Source organism: Hemiscyllium ocellatum, chromosome 26 (assembly GCF_020745735.1).
Source record: "Hemiscyllium ocellatum isolate sHemOce1 chromosome 26, sHemOce1.pat.X.cur, whole genome shotgun sequence".
NCBI lineage: Eukaryota > Metazoa > Chordata > Chondrichthyes > Orectolobiformes > Hemiscylliidae > Hemiscyllium > Hemiscyllium ocellatum.
Window position 1 is genome coordinate 4,745,657 of NC_083426.1, and position 18,767 is coordinate 4,764,423.

Genomic DNA, 18,767 nt, shown 5'->3' on the forward strand with positions numbered 1-18,767 from the left:
CTAGTGATTCCTGTAAGATCTCCACTATCTTTTCAGCTGTCTCCCTTAGAACTCTGGGGTGTAGTCCATCTGGCCCAGGTGATTTATCCACCTTCAGGCCATTCTTCAGTTTTTCTAGCAGCTTCTCCTGTGCTAGCCACCATACTCAGCTCCGCCCCTCACTCTCTTGAAGGTTTGGGATATTACTTGTGTTTTCCACTGAAAAGACATTATCGGAGTTCCTCAGCTGGTACCTTGTGCCCAACTAGGATCTCTCCAGTGTCATTTTCCAGAGGTCCAGTGTCCACTTTTACCCTATATATCTACTGAAACTTGTACAGTCTTCCTTTATATTGCTGGCTAGCTTACCGTCATATGGAATCTTCTCCCTCCTTATTTCTTTCTTTATTGTCCTCTGTTGGTCTTGGTAAGCTTCCCAATCCTATGGTTTCCCCCTGCCCTTCACCACATTATATACTTTTGCTTTTAATTTTCTGCTATCCCTGACTTCCCTCGTTGGCCATGGTTCCCTCTTCCTCCCTGTATCATGCTGTTTTTTCCCTTGGGATGAATCTCTGCTAGGCCTCCTGAATTATTCCCAGAAACTCCTGCCATTGCTGTTCCACTGTCTCTCGGATGCTACCTGAACTGCTGTGCTCTTCCAGCACCACTGGGCAATAGGTGCAGAAGAAGGCCATTCAGCCCTTCAAGCCTGCACTGCCATTCAATATGATCTTGGCTGATCATTCCTAATTAGTATCCTCTTCCTGCCTTATCTCCATAACCCTTGATTCCACTATCCTTGAGAGCTCTATCCAACTCTTCCGTAAATTAATCCAGAGACTGGGCCTCCACTGCCCTCTGGGGCAGAGCATTCCACACAGCCACAGCTCTCTGGGTGAAGAAGTTTCTCCTCATCTCTGTCCTAAATGGTCTACCCCGTATTTTTAAGCTGTGTCCTCTGGTTCGGCACTCACCCATCAGCGGAAACATGTTTCCTGCCTCCAGAGTGTCCAATCCTTTAATAATCTTATATGTCTCAATCAGATCCCTTCTCAGTCTTCTAAACTCAAGGGTATACAAGCCCAGTCCCTCCAGTCTTTCAGTGTAAGGTAATCCTGCCATTCCAGGAATTGACCTCGTGAACCTACGCTGCACTCCCTTAATAGCCAGAATGTCTTTCCTCAAATTTGGAGACCAGAACTGCACATAGTACTCCAGGTGTGGTCTCACCAGGGCCCTGTACAGCTGCAGAAGCACCTCTTTGCTTCTGTATTCAATTCCTCTTGCTATGAAGGCCAGCATTCTATTAGCCTTCTTCACTACTTGCTGTACCTGCATGCTTACCTTCATTGACTGGTGTACAAGAACACCCAGATCTCTCTGTACTGCCCCTTTACCTAAATTGATTCCATTGAGGTAGTAATCTGCCTTCCTGTTCTTGGCACCAAAGTGGATAACCATACATTTATCCACATTAAACTGCATCTGCCATGCATCTGCCCACTCACCTAACCTGTCCAGGTCACCCTGTAATCTCCTAACATCCTCATCACATTTCACCCTGCCACCCAGCTTAGTATCATCAGCAAATTTGCAAATGCTATTGCTAATACCATCTTCTATATCATTAACATATATTGCAAAAAGCTACAGTCCCAGCATTGATCCCTGCGGTACCCCACTGGTCACTGCCTGCCATTCCGAAATGGAGCTGTTTATCACTAACCTTTGTTTCCTATCAGCCAACCAACTTTCAATTCCAGTTAGTACCTTGCCCCCAATACCATGAGCCCCAATTTTACTCACTAACCTCCTGTGTGGGACTTTAATCAAAAGCTTTCTGAAAGTCCAGGTACACTACATCTTCTGGATCTCCCTCATCCATCTTCAGAGTTACGTCCTCAAAAAATTCAAGAAGGTTAGTCAAGCATGATTTCCCCTTCATAAATCCATGCTGACTCTGACCTATCCTGTTACTACTATCCAGATGTGTTGTAATTTCATCCTTTATAATAGACTCCAGCAACTTTCCCACCACTGAGGTCAGACTAACTGGTCTATAATTTCCTGCTTTCTCTCTCCCACCTTTCTTAAAAAGTGGTATAACATTAGCCACTCTCCAATCCTCAGGAACTGATCTCGAATCTATCGAACTCTGGAAAATAATCACCAACGCATCCACGATTTCCCGAGCCACCTCCTTCAGTACCCTGGGATGTAGACCATCAGGCCCTGGAGAGTTATCAACCTTCAGACCCAACAGTCTCGCCAACACCAAATCCTGGCAAATATAAATTCCCTTCAGTTCAGGTCCTTCAGCCACTGTTACCTCAGGGAGATTGCTTGTGTCTTCCCCAGTGAACACAGATCTGAAGAACCCATTTAATTCTTCTGCCATTTATTTGTTCCCCGTAATATATTCCCCTGTTTCTGTCTTCAAGGGCCCAATTTTAGTCTTAACCATTTTTTTGCCTTACACATACTTAAAAAAGCTTTTACTATCCTGCTTTATATTATTGGCCAGTTTACCTTCGTACCTCATTTTCCCCTCTGCGTATTTCCTTCTTAGTAATCCTCTGTTGCTCCTTAAAAGCTTCCCAGTCCTCCGTTTTCCCACTTATCTTTGCTAGGTTATACTTTTTCTCTTAACTTTATATGTTTCTTAACTTCCCTCGTCAGCCACGGCCACCCATGCCTCCTCCTGAGATCTTTCTTCCTTTTAGGAATGAACTGATCCTTCATCTTCTGCATTATACACAGAAATATCTGCCATTGTTCCTCCACGGTCATCCCTGCTAAGGTATTGCACCATTGAACTTTGGCCAGCTCCTCCCTCATAGCTCCATAGTTCCCTTTATTCAACAGAAGTACTGTCACTTCCGACTGTACCCTCTCCCTTTCAAATTGCAGATTGAAATTTAATGTATTATGGTCACTACTTCCCAATGGCTCCTTCACTTCGAGGTCTCTGACCAATTCTGGTTCGTTACACAATACCAGATCCAGAATTGCCTTCTCCCTGGTCGGCTCCAGCACCAGCTGCTCTAAGAATCCATCTCGGAGGCACTCCACAAAGTCTCTTTCTTGAGGTCCAATACCATCCTGATTCTCCCAGTCTACCTGCATGTTAAAATCCCCCATAACAACTGTAGTAACATCTTTGCGACAGGCCAATTTCAGCTCCTGATTCAACTTACATCCGACATCCAGACTACTGTTTGGGGGCCTGTGGATGACTCCCAAGACGGTCTTTTTACCCTTAGTATTTCTCAGCTCTATCCACACTGACTCCACATCCCCTGACTCTAGGTCTCCCCACTCAAGGAACTGAATAGCCTCCCTTACCAACAAGGCCACCCCACCCCCTCTGCCCATCAGTCTGCCCTTACGATAGCACGGGTAGCCTTGAATATTCATTTCCCAGGCCCTGTCCACTTGAAGCCACGTCTCAGTTATCCCCACAATGTCGTATCTGCCAATTTCCAAAAGAGCCTCCAGCTCATCCATCTTATGTCTAATGCTTTGTGCATTCATGTATAGTATTTTAAATTTGGTACTGCTCTCACCCTTCCCATCAACCCCTACTTCACTCAACCTTACAGCATGATCCCTTTCTGAGTTTTCTGCCTCATTGATACAGTTGTCTTTCTTGACTTCTCTTGTTCTAACTTTCCCTTCAATTTCCTTTTTAAAACATCCAGTTTGTCCCCTCCCCCCCCACTACTTGGTTTAAATGTAGCAGTAACAAACCTGCCTGCCAGAATGCTGGTCCCTAACGTATTAAGGTGCAAACCATCTCTCTTGTAGAATTTATGCTTACCATAAAATATAATCCAGAATCCTCTCCAAGTCAATTCTACCCAGCTCCTCCCTTCATTCTTCTGTGGTTGCCTTTATTCAGCTGTAATACTGTTACCTCTGATTCTATCTTCTCCCCCTCAAATTGCGGCATAAATTTAATCACATGATCACTGCCTTCTAAGGGTCCCTTCACCTTAAGCTCCTTTATCAAGTCTGCCTCGTTGCACAACAGTAAATCCAGTATTGCCTGTTCCCTAGGGGACCCCACCACAAGCTGCTCCCAAAAAAAACATCTGGTAGGTATTCCACAAATTCCTTTTCTTGCAATCCACAACCAACCCGGTTTTCCCAGTCCACCTGCATTTTAAAATCCCCCCATGATCACTGCAACTTTGCCTTTCCCATCTCCTGGAGTATCATGAGCCCCAGCTCCCAACCACTATTTGGAGGCCAGTACATAAACTCCAATTTTTTAAAAACTTTTGTGCTTCCTCAATTCTATCAGTATTGATTCTACACCATCTGACCCTATTTCATTTCTTACAATGGAGTTAATTTCATTTCTTAATAAGGCAACCTCACCCCCTGTACCCATCTACCTATCTTTTCAATAGGATGTATATCCTTGGATATTCAGCTCCCAATCTTGGCCAAATCAGTCACAACCCCCAAAAGCCTGATGAAGACAACGGCGCTCGTGACTCAGTAATGGCTGACATCAATCCTGTAGCTATTCTTTATCTGTACACTCAAACAGTGAATGAGTGAAGGAGGGAGGGACGGAGGCTTCACAACCCAGGAGAATTATATTTTCAGCCAGTACTAATTGTACATTTTTCAGCAGGGTTCCCCAGATTAAGGAACCCGGAAAAAAATTTCTATTTGTTTAATAAATCGATTGCAGTGTTGTCCAATGCCCTGGCTGAAACCGGCTCTGAGCCAGGAGCGAGGGATCGAAGGTGGAGGCCTTACCATCCACATATTGCTGATGTGTGGTTTCACTTTCAGGCATTAAGCTCTGCAGCTGAGCAAACGCCAAGTCTCTGTCTCCTCTCACCCGCCTACCATGCAGTTTAACTCAGTGACCCCTGCTAGTGGACTCCTGCACTCAAGGAAAACAGGTCGGTCACTATCCAAGCCCCTCAGTATTTTATGCTCTTCAGTTAAGTCTATCAATCGCTCATCTAGGGAAACTAACCTTAACCGAGCTAATCTTTCTCCATTGTTACAGTTTGCAAACTCTGGCAGCATTCTTATAAATATCCACTGTACACTCTCGCGCTCTCTCTCTCTCGAGAGAGAGAGAAAGGAAAAACAGAGGAAAATGCTGATTTTGACTCTCCATGTTAGAAAAGTGAGGGGTGATCACAACTGAAAGAAATTTCTTTTTCCTCTCAGGCCTTGATACAATTTTGAATCTCTGCCTCAGGTGGCAGTGTTAGGAGTAGGCAGACAGATTTCAAGGCAAGGGAATCAAAGGTTATTAGGTTAGACGGGAACATGGAGTCTGGAACAAACCAGATCAGCCATAGCCTGATTGAGTAGTAGAGCAAATTCAAGGGACCAAGTGGCCTTCTTCAGCTCCTAATCTAGATGTTCACCTGGTGAAACTGCTGGGTCTCCCATTTTCGGAGATTAGCTCAGCAAAATTAACGCAGGAGGGAAAACAACAAAGTGGGTGAAGACAATGGAGACTCTGAAAGCATAGAGTCAGAGAGATGTACAGTGTGAAAAGAGACCCTTCTGTCCAGCTCATCCATGCTAACTGAATACTTTGAATTAATCTAGTCCCATTTGCAGCACTCGGCCCATATCCCTCTAAACCCTTCCTATTCATTTATCCATCCAATTGTCTTTTAAAATGTTGTATTTGTACCAACCTCCACCACTTCCTTTGGCAGCTCAGACCATACAAACACCACCCTCTGCGTGAAAAAGTTGCCCTGAGGTCCCTTTTAAATCTTTCCCCTCTCACCCTAAACCTGTGCCCTCTAGTTTTAAACTTGCCCCCTGCGACCCCCCCATCCCCCCCCAGGTAAAGCCTTGTCTATTTACCCTATCCATGCCCCTCATGCAGACACACCCTTAATGATGGTGGAACAACTGACACAGAGCTACAAGAACAACAGAATTTACTGGTTTAAAATCATCAAAATTCAACAAATCTTTAGCGCAGAGACATCCAAACTTTCTACCTGAAGCATCATGTCAATTCTTTCTCTGCTCAGGTGATCAGTTAAATGAGCAAGTAAAAAACAATTGCAACCAACCCTGCTGGTAGTCAAAAACAACAAAAAAAAAGTGTGGATCTTGATGAGCAAGTTTCAAAAAAAAAGGTGGGGGGGGGGGGGGCGAGGACAATTTATTATGTTTTGTTCACGTTAGTCAATTCAACACCGACTCCACAAGAAGGCTGGCACACTTTTTGTTGACATAATGTCTGCCTGCAGACAGGATGTAGCGATGTGCAGGAAACAGTATTCTCCATGTTTTATATATAGGCTTGTTGCTTTATTTAGTCAGGACAGAGCAGAGGTAGATGTAGGGGCTGTGACAAGTTACACAGGGATACAGTATCCTAGAGTGCCCCTGTTAAGGTGATGCAGTGAAAACGACCTGGTATAAAAAGGTGAAACCGTTAATATGTGAGCAGCATTGAAAAAAAAAAGCTTTCAGTTTCACAATGCTGCAGCCCAGCATTGGCAAGGACAACTTTTTAAAAAGGAGTTGGTAGTACATTGGTAGTGTCCCTACCAGTGACCCAGGAGGTTCAGGAACACGTCTCATCTGCTCCAGAGGTGTGTAATTACGGCTCTGAACAGGTTGGTTTGAAAATACCTGAAACCATGAACACAAATTCTTGCTCAGTTCCTGTTTGTGTGCCCACGTCAATTATCATTTCGGTGTCCTTGACTGAAAAGGGAGAAACCCAGCATTTTGTTTAATCTTTCTTTGAGCTGAGAACAGTCTCACACCAAGGCACATCTTGTTATTAACCTCCTTAAAATTTCATTCAACAACAGGCAGGCACCCTCAGAACCAAACGATAAGAGGTGGCTGCTTATTTTCACAAAGTTAACATGAAAACAGAACAGTTGAATGAGTCAATCTCTCCATCTCCTTAAAAGGGACGACTGCACACTCGAAACGGATGGCGCCCACAACTGCTTACTCTGTGGGTGTATGACTGCAGATTAATCAACTGTTCCGGCTTGATCATCTTTCTCGCTGTTGTTATTATTAGCATTGTACACAGCAAGACCTGTACAACATTCAGCTTTGGACTGATAAGTGTGGCTTGAACGTTATTTGGCAGAAGTGGCAGACAATCACTATTACCACAGAGAACCGAACCAGATCCTTTCAACATCCATTACATTATTCAGTTCTCCAGGTGTTACCAAGATCAGAAGCAGACAGAAGTCCATCACTGACTATTCTGCAGTGAGTGCCTTACCTTCAGGCTTGGCGAAGTTTCTACCCTGAACAAGAGAGAGGCCGTTGCTGGAATATTATTTGCCTGGACTTGTATAGTCAGGAAATTCCATACCACCCAAGAGAAAGCTTGACTGACACCTTATATAGTACATGAAATACTTGCTCACTCCATCAGCAGGGCACTGTTGCAGAATGTACCACGTACAAACACGCTGCATGCAAGTTTCCGAGGCTCCTTTGAGAATATCTTTTAAACTGACAGCAACTCCCATTTAGGAGCGTAAAGGCAGTGGGTGCTGGGAGCAGCAACTCAACATGTGTCCTGTCTATTCCCACCTGGGCACATAGCACCTACTCCAATCATCACAGAATTGTTATGGTGTAAAAGAAGACCATTCAGTCCATTGTTCCTGCATCAGTTCTATTATCTTGTGCCAATCTCCTGCTTTGGCCCACCCAGATATTCCTGCACATCATTTAGATTAGATTAGATTAGATTACTTACAGTGTGGAAACAGGCCCTTCGGCCCAACAAGTCCACACCGACCCGCCGAAGCACAACCCACCCATACCCCTACATTTACCCCTTATCTAATACTACGGGTAATTTAGCATGGCCAATTCACCTGACCCGCACATCTTTGGACTGTGGGAGGAAACCGGAGCACCCGGAGGAAACCCACGCTGACACGGGGAGAACGTGCAAACGCCACACAGACAGACAGTCGCCTGAGGTGGGAATTGAACCCGGGTCTCTGGCGCTGTGGGGCAGCAGTGCTAACCACTGTGCCACGGTGCCACCCAAATAATCATCCAATGCCCTTTCGAGTGCCTCACTGGGATAAAATCCCTGTCTAACTGCATTGTGGGAGTCCGTTTATCACATGGAAGGCAATTTGACACCACCTTCTCAAAAGTACAGCCAAGAGTCAGTCATCAAGGATAACATTACCAGTAACACCACACCCTCAGAGTGGATTTCAACAACATGCCCAAAAATAAGTCTGATGACGACGACAACAACAACAACCCAAAAACATTATAAATAATTAAAATGTGAAAAATATATTTAATTAGATTATTTAACAGTGACTGATGGTATTTTGCATTTTGATGGAACCACATTACACAAATGATAGGCATTTCATTGACAGGGGTTTAGTACCAAATCCTTCTCAGCCAGCTGTCACTATGTGATGCAAGTTATGCACTCTGCTGCTGTAGTCAAACAGACAAGAAGCATTCACCCATCACCCCTGTGCTTGTTCAATTTACGGTGGCTCACAGACCAGAATCTCCTTCATTTTAGAAGCCTCGTCCTTTGCTTTTGAATCACTCCACAGCTTGGCCCCCAAGCCCCGTCAACACGATCTGTGCAACCTCCTCCAAGGCACCATCGCTCCTCGCGTTTCAATCTATCGCGCATCTCTGATTTTAACTGCCCCCCCCACTGACGATTGCGTCTTCAGCTGCCCCAGCCCTAAGCCCAAGAATTACCCCTCTCCACCTTTAGAGGCTTCTTAAAAACACCTCCTTTAGCCCAGCGTTTAGCTACCAGTCAGCATCAAACTGATCAAGAATCCTTCAAAAGGCACCTTAGATTGTAAATAATCTTAAAAGCAGTGTTATAAATCCAAGCGGTATTGCAGAGGGGAAAATGGTTAACATGACACCTGAAAACACATTTGTTGCTTTTTACTGTGGAGACTCTGCACCTGCAATTGCTAACATAAATCAAAGACTGCAGCCTAGAGCATAACAACTGTGTCCTTGGTTCACTTTATCTCAACATTCTCATGTATTAGTGAACCAAGACACAATTAAATCTTCATGTTACACTGAACAGAGAGTAGCAATAATTCCAACAACAGATTGGCTTTTCCCCCAAAGGTTTCCACCTACACAAACATGGTGCAGATCATTTAACTACAACCTGATATGGGCTGGGAAAAGCAGAGAGGTAACTCCAGTGTTACTAGTTTCTCCTAAACTCCCTTTGGGGGGTGGGGTCCCTGTACTGGAGCAGGGGGATAATGATCTCCTTCCTTTCGAGATGCCAGTGTGCCCATAATGCCTTGTATCACTCCAGCCTCTCGACATCTGCAGTTGGCTGTACCCTCCCAATACATTCACACAGTTGCATCAAACTAGTTCATGACAATTCATTGCTCAGGGCCATCTCTAGAGAGAGACAACAGGCACACTCTGAATTTACAAAACAGAAATGCAACAATGCTACCAACACCAACAGCTAAGTTGGGAGCAGCGGGTGTGTGGTTGTTTGGTGGGGGATTTCCCATACTATCAACAGTGCATAACCGCAGTCTTAGACACACGGTTGGCAACACAAGTCAGAAACTTGACTAGAGGCTTTGTCAAATGCCCACTTCACACCTCCGTTCACTCTGTGGGATGGAGTGATCATAGTCAGGACAATCAATCAGTTCTCAAGCTTGACAGTCCCATCAGCACCCACCCTCTGCAACAGCCACAAGAAAACTCTTTGCCACCCAATCCCATGATTCCCAACGGTCACGTTAGTTGACAAGCTGTTTGTCCCATTGCAAATGTGGCAGGAGGTCTCACATTTCCACATTTTATGTTTATTCCTGTCTTCCCCAACTAGTCTGCGAGGAATGTTTATCCTCCCTTGGAGCTTTTGAAAGGTAGGATAATCAGAAGCACTTTTGGAGAAATTCAGCAGGTCTGGCAGTATCCATGGAGAGAAACAGAGTTAACATTTCGAGTACAGTCTGACTGTTCTTTAGGATTGAAGTAGTATCATATTGGCAGGATAGTAGCCAATCAGACAGACAGACAGACTAGAGAGCTCGGACAGGTCGGTATAACATTTCTGGGCGGCACGGTGGCACAGTGGTTAGCACTGCTGCCTCACAGCGCCTGTAGACCCGGGTTCAATTCCCGACTCAGGCGACTGACTGTGTGGAGTTTGCACGTTCTCCCCGTGTCTGCGTGGGTTTCCTCCGGGTGCTCCGGTTTCCTCCCACAGTCCAAAGATGTGCGGGTCAGGTGAATTGGCCAAGCTAAATTGCCCGTAGTGTTAGGTAAGGGGTAAACGTAGGGGTATGGGTGGGTTGCGCTTCGGCGGGTCGGTGTGGACTTGTTGGGCCAAAGGGCCTGTTTCCACACTGTAAGTCTAATCTAAAACATCATTGCCAGTTTCAGTGTGGAGTGTGAGCAACAACATACCTGAGAGTTAAAATAGACCTGGCCACCAGTTACCCGGGCTTTCCCTGTTCGACTGAGTGCATAAAGTACACTCGAGAAATTGACACTTAGGACACCATTCCTGCAACAGAAAGAAACACACTACAATCAAAGGCTGCTGTAAGGAGGAGGGGTGAATGTAAACTCACTGAGCTGGAAACACTCACACAATTGGAAGGCTTGATGAACAGCCTGTCCAATCCTTCACTTTGCTGAAAACGTGTTGCTGGAAAAAGCGCAGCAGGTCAGGCAGCATCCAAGGAACAGGAGATTCGACGTTTCGGGCATAAGCCCTTCTTCAGGATTCCTTGGATGCTGCCTGACCTGCTGCGCTTTTCCAGCAACACATTTTCAGCTCTGATCTCCAGCATCTGCAGACCTCACTTGCTCCACAATCCTTCACTTTGCCAGTTTCAAAACCAACGGGTTTTTTTTTCCTTTCCTTCACTCCTGGGACATGAACATCGTCTGTGGGGTCAGCATTTGTTGCCTGTTCTTTAATGGCCCTGCACAGAGCACCTCGTTCAGTCATTCGGGGGCAGTTCAGGGTCAACCAGATTGCTTGTTTGCAATCACATGCAGGCCAGACCAGGGAAGGACAGCGATTACATGGTCATTGTATTTTAAATGAATACAAATCTCACCATATCCCCTGCTGGGATGCAAACCCACGTCCTCAGATAATTCATACTGGACTTTGGATTAATAGTTTAGGAACTCTTACACGAGCATTAAATTAAAATTAGAGTACAGTTCACAGGACCTCATGGGGGCTCACTATTGCCCACTTGTTGACAAAAACAACTTGTGTCTGTACTGCTGTTCACAAACTTCCTGATGACGGGCTTATGCCCAAAACGTCCACTCTCCTGCTCCTCGGATGCTGCCTGACCTGCTGTCCTTTTCCAACACCACATTTTTTCCACTCCGATCTCCAGCAATTTTTGCTTTTATTGTGTCTGTGATCAAGCCCACATCTAAAATCATAGTTTTGGGAAATAAATTTGTTTTCCTGCCTCTGATCTCCAGCATCTGCAGTCCTTACTTTCTCCCAGTTCTTGCTATGTGCCCATTGGTTTTCCTGTTTCTTCTATCACAACAGTGACAACATTTCAAAAATACGCCTTGGTCTGTGTAGCACCTTGGGGAGGACCTGATAATGAAATGAAATAAAGCCATTCACTTTTTTTTAAAAAAAAAACTGGTGTTTCAGGTTTCTCTCTTTGAGGCATGTCATCAAATAAACCTCACCTTTGGAGAGTTCTCCTACCTTAAATGTCATCACATGTGACTCAGTCTAATTTTGTTGTGGAAAGCTCCTGTGAAGCAGCTTTGAATGCTTTACTACACTGGAAAAAACTAGGTTTGTTCAATATACCGTATCAGTTGCATGACATTATGATCTTGTGCTATAAATTCTGTGTCTTATGACTCAGTCCCACCTGATGAAGGAGCAGCGCTCAGAAAGCTAGTACTTCTGATTAAACCTGTTGGACTATAACCTGATATTGTGATGTTTAACTCAGTACACTAAAGATATGCTTCAGTACAAGTTGCTGCTGTTAAGGGACTGCAGTAGTAACCATATCAATACTTAGTACAATCGACAGATGGATGAAGTGAAAAGGGAGATAAACGTGGAAGGTACACAGAATTTGGACTGCAGCTAATGTGGGCAATAAACACAATCTGAGCTAACCTATATTGACATATTAGTCATAATTTGGAGTCAATTTGCCTCCCCGTTTCCTGCTCGTTTTTTCCGAGTAGAACCCTCTCACTGCAGCAAACAGCAGAAAGAGGAAAGAGAGTGAGAGCATAGCTACCACCTCACTGAGTAGGCATCAAATATCAAAATGGTGCCGGATCAGCCAATATTTGCCACTCGAATGTATTCAACTCAAAAGGAAGAGGTAGGAGGGGTGGGGTGAGAACGACTATTGGAACAATGAAGCCAAACAAAATTTCCAAACTGCTATAAAAAGAATAAATTTTAAAACAACTTTCACAGAACATGTGCATCACTGGCAAAGCCATTGCTTACCCCCAAACTAAAGTGAGTGTCTTGGTCGGCCATATCAGAGGGCAGTTCGGAGTCATCACATTGCTGTGGCCTGGAGTCACATGCAGGTCTGAAGACTACAAGTGCTGGAGATCACAGTGGGTCACACAGCACCCATGGAGAGAGAGTGCAAGCTAACTTTTCGAGTGTAGATGACACTTCATCAGAGCTGAAATGAAGTGTAAAGGGGACAGCATTTATGCTATAATATTGGGGGATGGGGGGCTGCTGGTAGCGGTGCTGGGGTAGTGGGTATAGAGTAGCAGTGAAGAAAAGATGTTGATAGTTCAGTTTAAGTGATCGGAATGTGAGAATGGCAAAACGATAGCAGCTCTCCTGTCAGACTGTAAGCACGGTAAATGGGATGGGGGTGGGGGGTGGGGGGAGGGGCAGGTGCTGCGGGGAAGAGGACATGATAACAAGCTGAAAGGAAGGAAAGACATGTTCACAATTTCAAAAGACATTGAACTCAACATCAAATCTAAAAGATTGTAAAGTGCTGAGTCTGAAGATGAGATACTGTTCCTCCAGTTTGCGCTGTGATTCACTGGAACACTGCAGCATGCCAAGGACAGACATGGGGGTATGTGAGCAGGACACTGCTAAAATGACCGTCCATGGGAAGGTTGGGATCAGGCTTGAGCACAGACAGGAGGCGTTCCACAAAGCAGTCACCCAGTCTGTGTTTGGTTTCTCCAATGTAGAGGAGGCCACATTGGGTCAGAGGAGCCGCAGGTGAACACACCGGATCGGAGGAGCTACAGGTGAAATGCTGCTTCACCTGGGCAGAGTGCTTAGGCCCCAGGATGGTGAGCAGGGAGGAAGGGAAGGGGCAGGTATTGCACCTTCTGCAGTTACATGGGAAGGTGCCTTGGAGACGGAGAGTGGTGTTTGCAATTGTGGAATGGATTAGGATGTCTCGGAGGGAATGATCCCTGCAGAATGCAGACGGGGGAGTGAGGCGAAGATGTATTTGGTGGTGGAGTTCTGTTGGAGTTGTCGGAAATTATGGAGAATGATCCTTTGAATTAAAAGGTTGGTGGAATGAAAGGGGAGGACAAGGGGGACCTGATCACGATGATGAGTGATGGGAAGGGGCAAGGTGGGAAGCATGGGTGATAGGCCAGATGCAGCTGAGGGCCCTGTCAACCACAGTTGGTGGGAACCCATGGTCATGGAAGAAGCAAGCCATGTCAGCAGCGCTGCTTTGGAAGGTGCATCACCTGAACAGATACAATGTAGGTGAAGGAACTGGGACAATGGGATGGAGTCCTTCCCGGACATGGGAATGTGACGAGCTGTAGGGAAGGCAGCTATGGGAGTCAGTGGCTTTGGAATGGATTCTATTTCCTGAAATGGACACAGAGGTCAAGGAATGGAAGGGAAGTGTCAGAAATGGACAAAGTGGAAGTTATAGAGGGGTTGGTACTGGAGGCAAAATGAATGAAGTTTTCAAGGTTCTCAGAGTATGACGTGGCACTGAAGCCGTCACCAATGTACAATGAAAAGTGCTGTAGTAGGGGCCAGTGAAAGACTGGAGCAAGGATTGTTCCACATACCCCATAACAAAGCAGGCACAACTTGGACCCATGCAGGTGCCCACAGCCACTGCTTTGACTTGGGAGAAGTGAGATGAATTAAAGGAGAAATCAGCGAGTGTCCTGGCAACAATGGCTTGATGTTCAGATGTGGGTTCATGATCCAGGAGGTGGGAGGAAGAAATGTCTGACTAGGCACTACAGCCTTCTGGACTTAATATAGAGTTCAACACCTTTAAATTGTGAATGTTTCTTTCCTTTCTTTTAACTTGCTATCATGTCCTGTGCTCCCTCCCCGCCCAACCCATTACTATCCTTTCCGGTCTGGCAGGAGACACACCACTGTTCTGCCATTCTCAATCTCCAATCACTTAAACCGAACTGTCAACGTTTTTTTTTCACTGCCACTCTACACCCACTACCCCAGCACTCCCCCTCCAAAACTGTTGTATGAATGCTGTCCCCTGCACACCTCAGCTTGGATGAAGAATCATCTAGACTCAAAACATTAGCTTGCTCTCTCTCCATGGTGTTTTTTAAAAAAAAATCACAACACCAGATTACCGTCCAAAAGGTTTATTGGAAGCACTAGCTTTTGGAGCGCTGCTCCTTCATCAGGTTGTGGAGTATAAGATCGTAAGACACAGAATTTATAAAATAAAAGTTTACAGTGTGATGCAACTGAAAGTATATGTTGAAAAAGACTTGGATTGTTCGTTAAGTCTCTCATCTTTTAGAATGAATATGTTGGTTTCAGTTCTTTCATATGTAAGTCGCAGAACATTTAAAATTTACATTCTCAAAGTGAAACTTTAACAATTGGTGTCATATCAGCCCAGATAATTCATATTAGGGGTGAGCTGCCCTGTGTGAGACTATAGATATTGCTACAACCTCTGTATCTTATACTCCACAACCAGCTGAAGGAGCAGCGTTCCGAAAGCTAGTGCTTCCAAATAAACCTGTTGGACTGTAACCTGGTGTTGGGCGATTTTTAACTTTGTACACCTCCAAAACCAGCATCTCCAAGTCACCACCAGATACTGGCTGACTTACTGTCATCACCTGCATTTGTTGTCTTCAGTAGAGTTTTCAGCATCAGCAGCAATTTGTTATCACATGTAGGTCTGACTTGTCAAGGACAGCAGACTTCCTTCCCGTAAAGGATATCAGTGAACCAGATGGCTTTTTCGCCAACAATGTCCACATCCTGTCAATGAATTTTTTTTTTAAAAACCCCAGTGACTAATCAGGTGACATTGCTTTTTCCACAACAATCACTGCATAAATAAATAGCTGTAAATAATATTTACTGCACAGAAACAGGCTACTCGGCCCATCTGATTCACACCAGGGTTGCTTCTAGTGCACAAAGACTTCCACTGTATCTGAATCTTTCTGTTCCTTTCACCCCCGTATCTAGCTTCTTCATAAATCTAACAACACAGCAGAGAAGTGAATAGGCCAAAATCTAGAGTACAGAATGGAGGAATGTGAACTTGGCCATTTTGACAGTAAGAAAAGAAATGCTGCTTACTACTTAAAGGGAGCATGATTGCAGAGAGGAATCTGGAGTGTCCTGGTAAGTGAATCACGTGAACGTTAATTTGCAGGAACAGCAAGCGATTTGAAGGAAAATGAAACATTGTTGATTATGACATGGAGGTACAAGTTGGGAAGTTTTACTACAAAAACAGAAACTGCTGGTGAAACAGCAAGAGAGAGAGAGAGAGAGAGAGAGAGAGATGAACAAAGTCACGCTTTGACTCCAGTGTCTGCTCTGAGAGGAGAGAGAAAAAAAAATCACTGGTCGCGAAATGTTGACTCTCCTTTCTCTCCACAGATATTCCCAGTCCTGAGTTTCTCCAGCAATTTCCCTAATAAGTTTCTTTCAGATCTCCGGTATCTTGGTTTTATTTTGAATCAAGGACTTACATTATGAAGAAAGGTTGAACAGGTTGGGGCTATACCCACTGGGGTTTTGAAAAATGGAGATGATCTCATTGAACCAAAGTTCCTGAGAGGATTGGGTAGGGTGGATTTCATGAGGTTTTTTCCTCTTGCGAGGGATACAAGAACTAGGGGAGACAGTTCAAGAATCAGAAAAACAATTATGAGTCTGGCAGCATTTGTCGATAAAAAGTAGAGTCTATGTTTTGATTCCAGTGTGTTTTGAAGAAAACAAAAACGAGCCACTGATCTGGAAACATTGACTCTGCTTTCTCTCCACAGATGCTGCCAGACCTGCCAGAGTTTCTCCAGCCATTTTTGTAGTCCCCCAGATTTCCAGCATCTGAAGTTCTTGGGTTTTTGTTAATAAATCAGAAGTCTTGTTAAGGAAGAGCCTAGAAGATTTAGTTTTCCTTCTCAGAGTATGGGATTCTCTTCCCAATAAACTAATGGAGGAGGAGGTGTCTTGAAATTAATTCAAGGTTGAAATAGATAGATTTTTGATAGTCAAGGGAGTCAAGGGTTATAGGGACAGCAGATGGGAAAACAGAGCTGGGGCCACAACTATATTAGACATTACCTCATTGAAGGGCAGAGCAGGATAAAGGGCTGAATGGCCTATTCCCATTTTCAGTTCCAATTGGCCCACTAAGTCCTTACAAAGAACAGGAATTGGCTTTTAATCCAGGGAATATTGTTTAATGTTGCACAAATGGTTAAACAAATAAAATTAAAATAAGAAAAGTAATGGGCAGAGAATTCAAGGGCATGGATCATACAGGGCCCCTGCCAAACAATACGAATGGACTCAGAATGTTACAAATTAGTGGTGCTGGAAGACCACAGCAGTTCAGGCAGCATCCGAGGAGCAGGAAAATCGATGTTTTGGGCAAAAGCCCTTCATCAGGAATTCCCGAAAAGTTGATTTTCCTGCTCCTAGGATGCTGCCTGAACTGCTGTGCTCTTCCAGCACCACTAATCCAGAATCTGGTTTCCAGCATCTGCAGTCATTGTTTTTACCTCAGAATGTTACAAAGTCCAGTCTTATGGCCTTGTGCCATTACGCACGCAGCATTCACAATAAAGTAGATGAATTAGTCACACAGGTAAATACAAACAGGTATGACACAGTCGGGATTAAGATGTGGCTACACAGTAATCAGAAATTGAAACTGAATATCTAGGGAGATTCGGTTTTTGGAAAGGTGGGATAGCATTGCTGGTTAAAATGGAAATTAATGCACCACTGGGGAAGGAGAGTGCATTCCCACCTCAGGCAACTGTCTGTGTGGAGTTTGCACATTCTCCCTGTGTCTGTATGGGTTGCCTCCGGGTGCACCAGTTTCCTCCCACATTCCAAAGATATGCAGGTCAGGTGAATTGGCCATGCTAAATTGCCCATACCATTAGGTGCACTAGTCAGGGGTAAATGTAGGGCAATGGGACTGGGTGGGTTGCTCTCTTCAGAGGGTCGGTATGGACTAGTTGGGCCGAAGGGCCTGTTTCCACACCATAGGGAATCTAATCTAAAACCTGTTGGGACTATAACCTGGTGCTGTGTGATTTTTAAACTTTGTACACCCCAGTCCAACACTGACGCCTCCAAATCAAAACGTAAAGTGTCTTTTCCAGATTTTTCTTACTTTTTTTCCTCTCTGGGTACAAGTTGGAGTGCAGGGTGGAGTTAGAGAATGTCTGGCATGGGGGGAATGGAGTGAGGGGATTGGGGGAAATAGAGTGGGGCATGTGTGGAGTGGGAATGAAATGGGGGGGGGAAATAGAGAGGAATGGCCTGGATGGGGTCATTTCAAAAAAGGAACAATTAATTAGTTTGTGTAATTATTTCCACATCCTTCCTTGAAGGTGGCAGCCATTCTCATTGGTACGTTCATATTTCAAATCAGCAATAGCCAATTTCAAACATCCTACTAAGAAACCGACCTCCACAAAATATCTCTCGCACAAAAACAACCAATAGAGCTATCCCCACTCTCCCCTCCCGAACCGAAAATACTCCCTTGAACTCTTGCCTGGGTTGCTGATGTTGCTGTAAACTCTCAGCAATGCTGTTCAGCAACATCCAACAACCAGCCCCTGTAGGAAAGAGCATGTTGTACAATCAAGAAATCCTCCCCAACATCTCAAACTAAAAGTAGCAACATTTTGGATACACAGCCGCCGGGAAAGTAGCAATTTCTCCCGGCCCGCCTGGACTCGTTGATATAAAATAAACGACACATTACCTGCCCCGAAATTGGGAATTGTAAATACTTTTAAGAATCTCCCTGTCGGTCACTTCTTCTTGCTCCGCATCCTTTAGAAATTCTATAAACTTCAGCCCCACCTCACGCATCTCTTTGATACGGAACTTCTTAGGCATCTCGGTTGTTTTGTTTTAAATGACCACTAATTGAAATGGACACACCGCCCTTTCAGGGAAACAGAGTAAATGAAACAAGGGGCGGGGTTCAAAGTTTGAAGGGAATTGTCGCTTTCAAAAAGAGAGAGAGAGAGAGGACAACAAATGAGGCAACTCGGTTGTTTCCGAAGTTCTGAAAGCCGAATTTTTTAAAATATGTGGAAACGAAAGCGAAACTTACTCTCAAATCGCAGTCACACTTGGGAAATGAGTGAATTACTTTGGCCTTTTTTAAACACCAGGTTCAAATATGATGTAAACCCAGGGTGTATTTAATTGCAAGTCAGTGATAGATGGTCCAAACCCGGGGATTCGAGATGAGTCTAGCAGAACATTTGCAACATCACCC

At 44.7% G+C, this 18,767-nt stretch overlaps 1 protein-coding gene across 3 annotated transcripts in view; it reads right to left on the reverse strand.

The window, feature by feature from the left end:
- Nucleotides 1-18,487, reverse strand: part of LOC132828136 (putative helicase MOV-10) — a 96,420-nt gene extending 77,933 nt beyond the window's left edge. Inside the window, exons 1-2 of one of the 3 annotated variants that reach the window (XM_060845052.1) lie at nucleotides 18,243-18,487; nucleotides 10,432-10,531 (exon numbers count right to left, since the gene is read on the reverse strand). In XM_060845052.1, the coding sequence (XP_060701035.1) occupies nucleotides 10,432-10,531; nucleotides 18,243-18,379 (237 nt within the window). In that variant the 5' untranslated portion in view covers nucleotides 18,380-18,487. Of the gene's footprint in view, nucleotides 1-6,537; nucleotides 6,589-10,431; nucleotides 10,532-12,493; nucleotides 12,605-18,242 lie in introns of those variants that run through there. The other 2 variants (XM_060845054.1, XM_060845055.1) reach the window with 2 other exon arrangements.
- Between the last annotated feature and the right edge of the window lie 280 nt (nucleotides 18,488-18,767).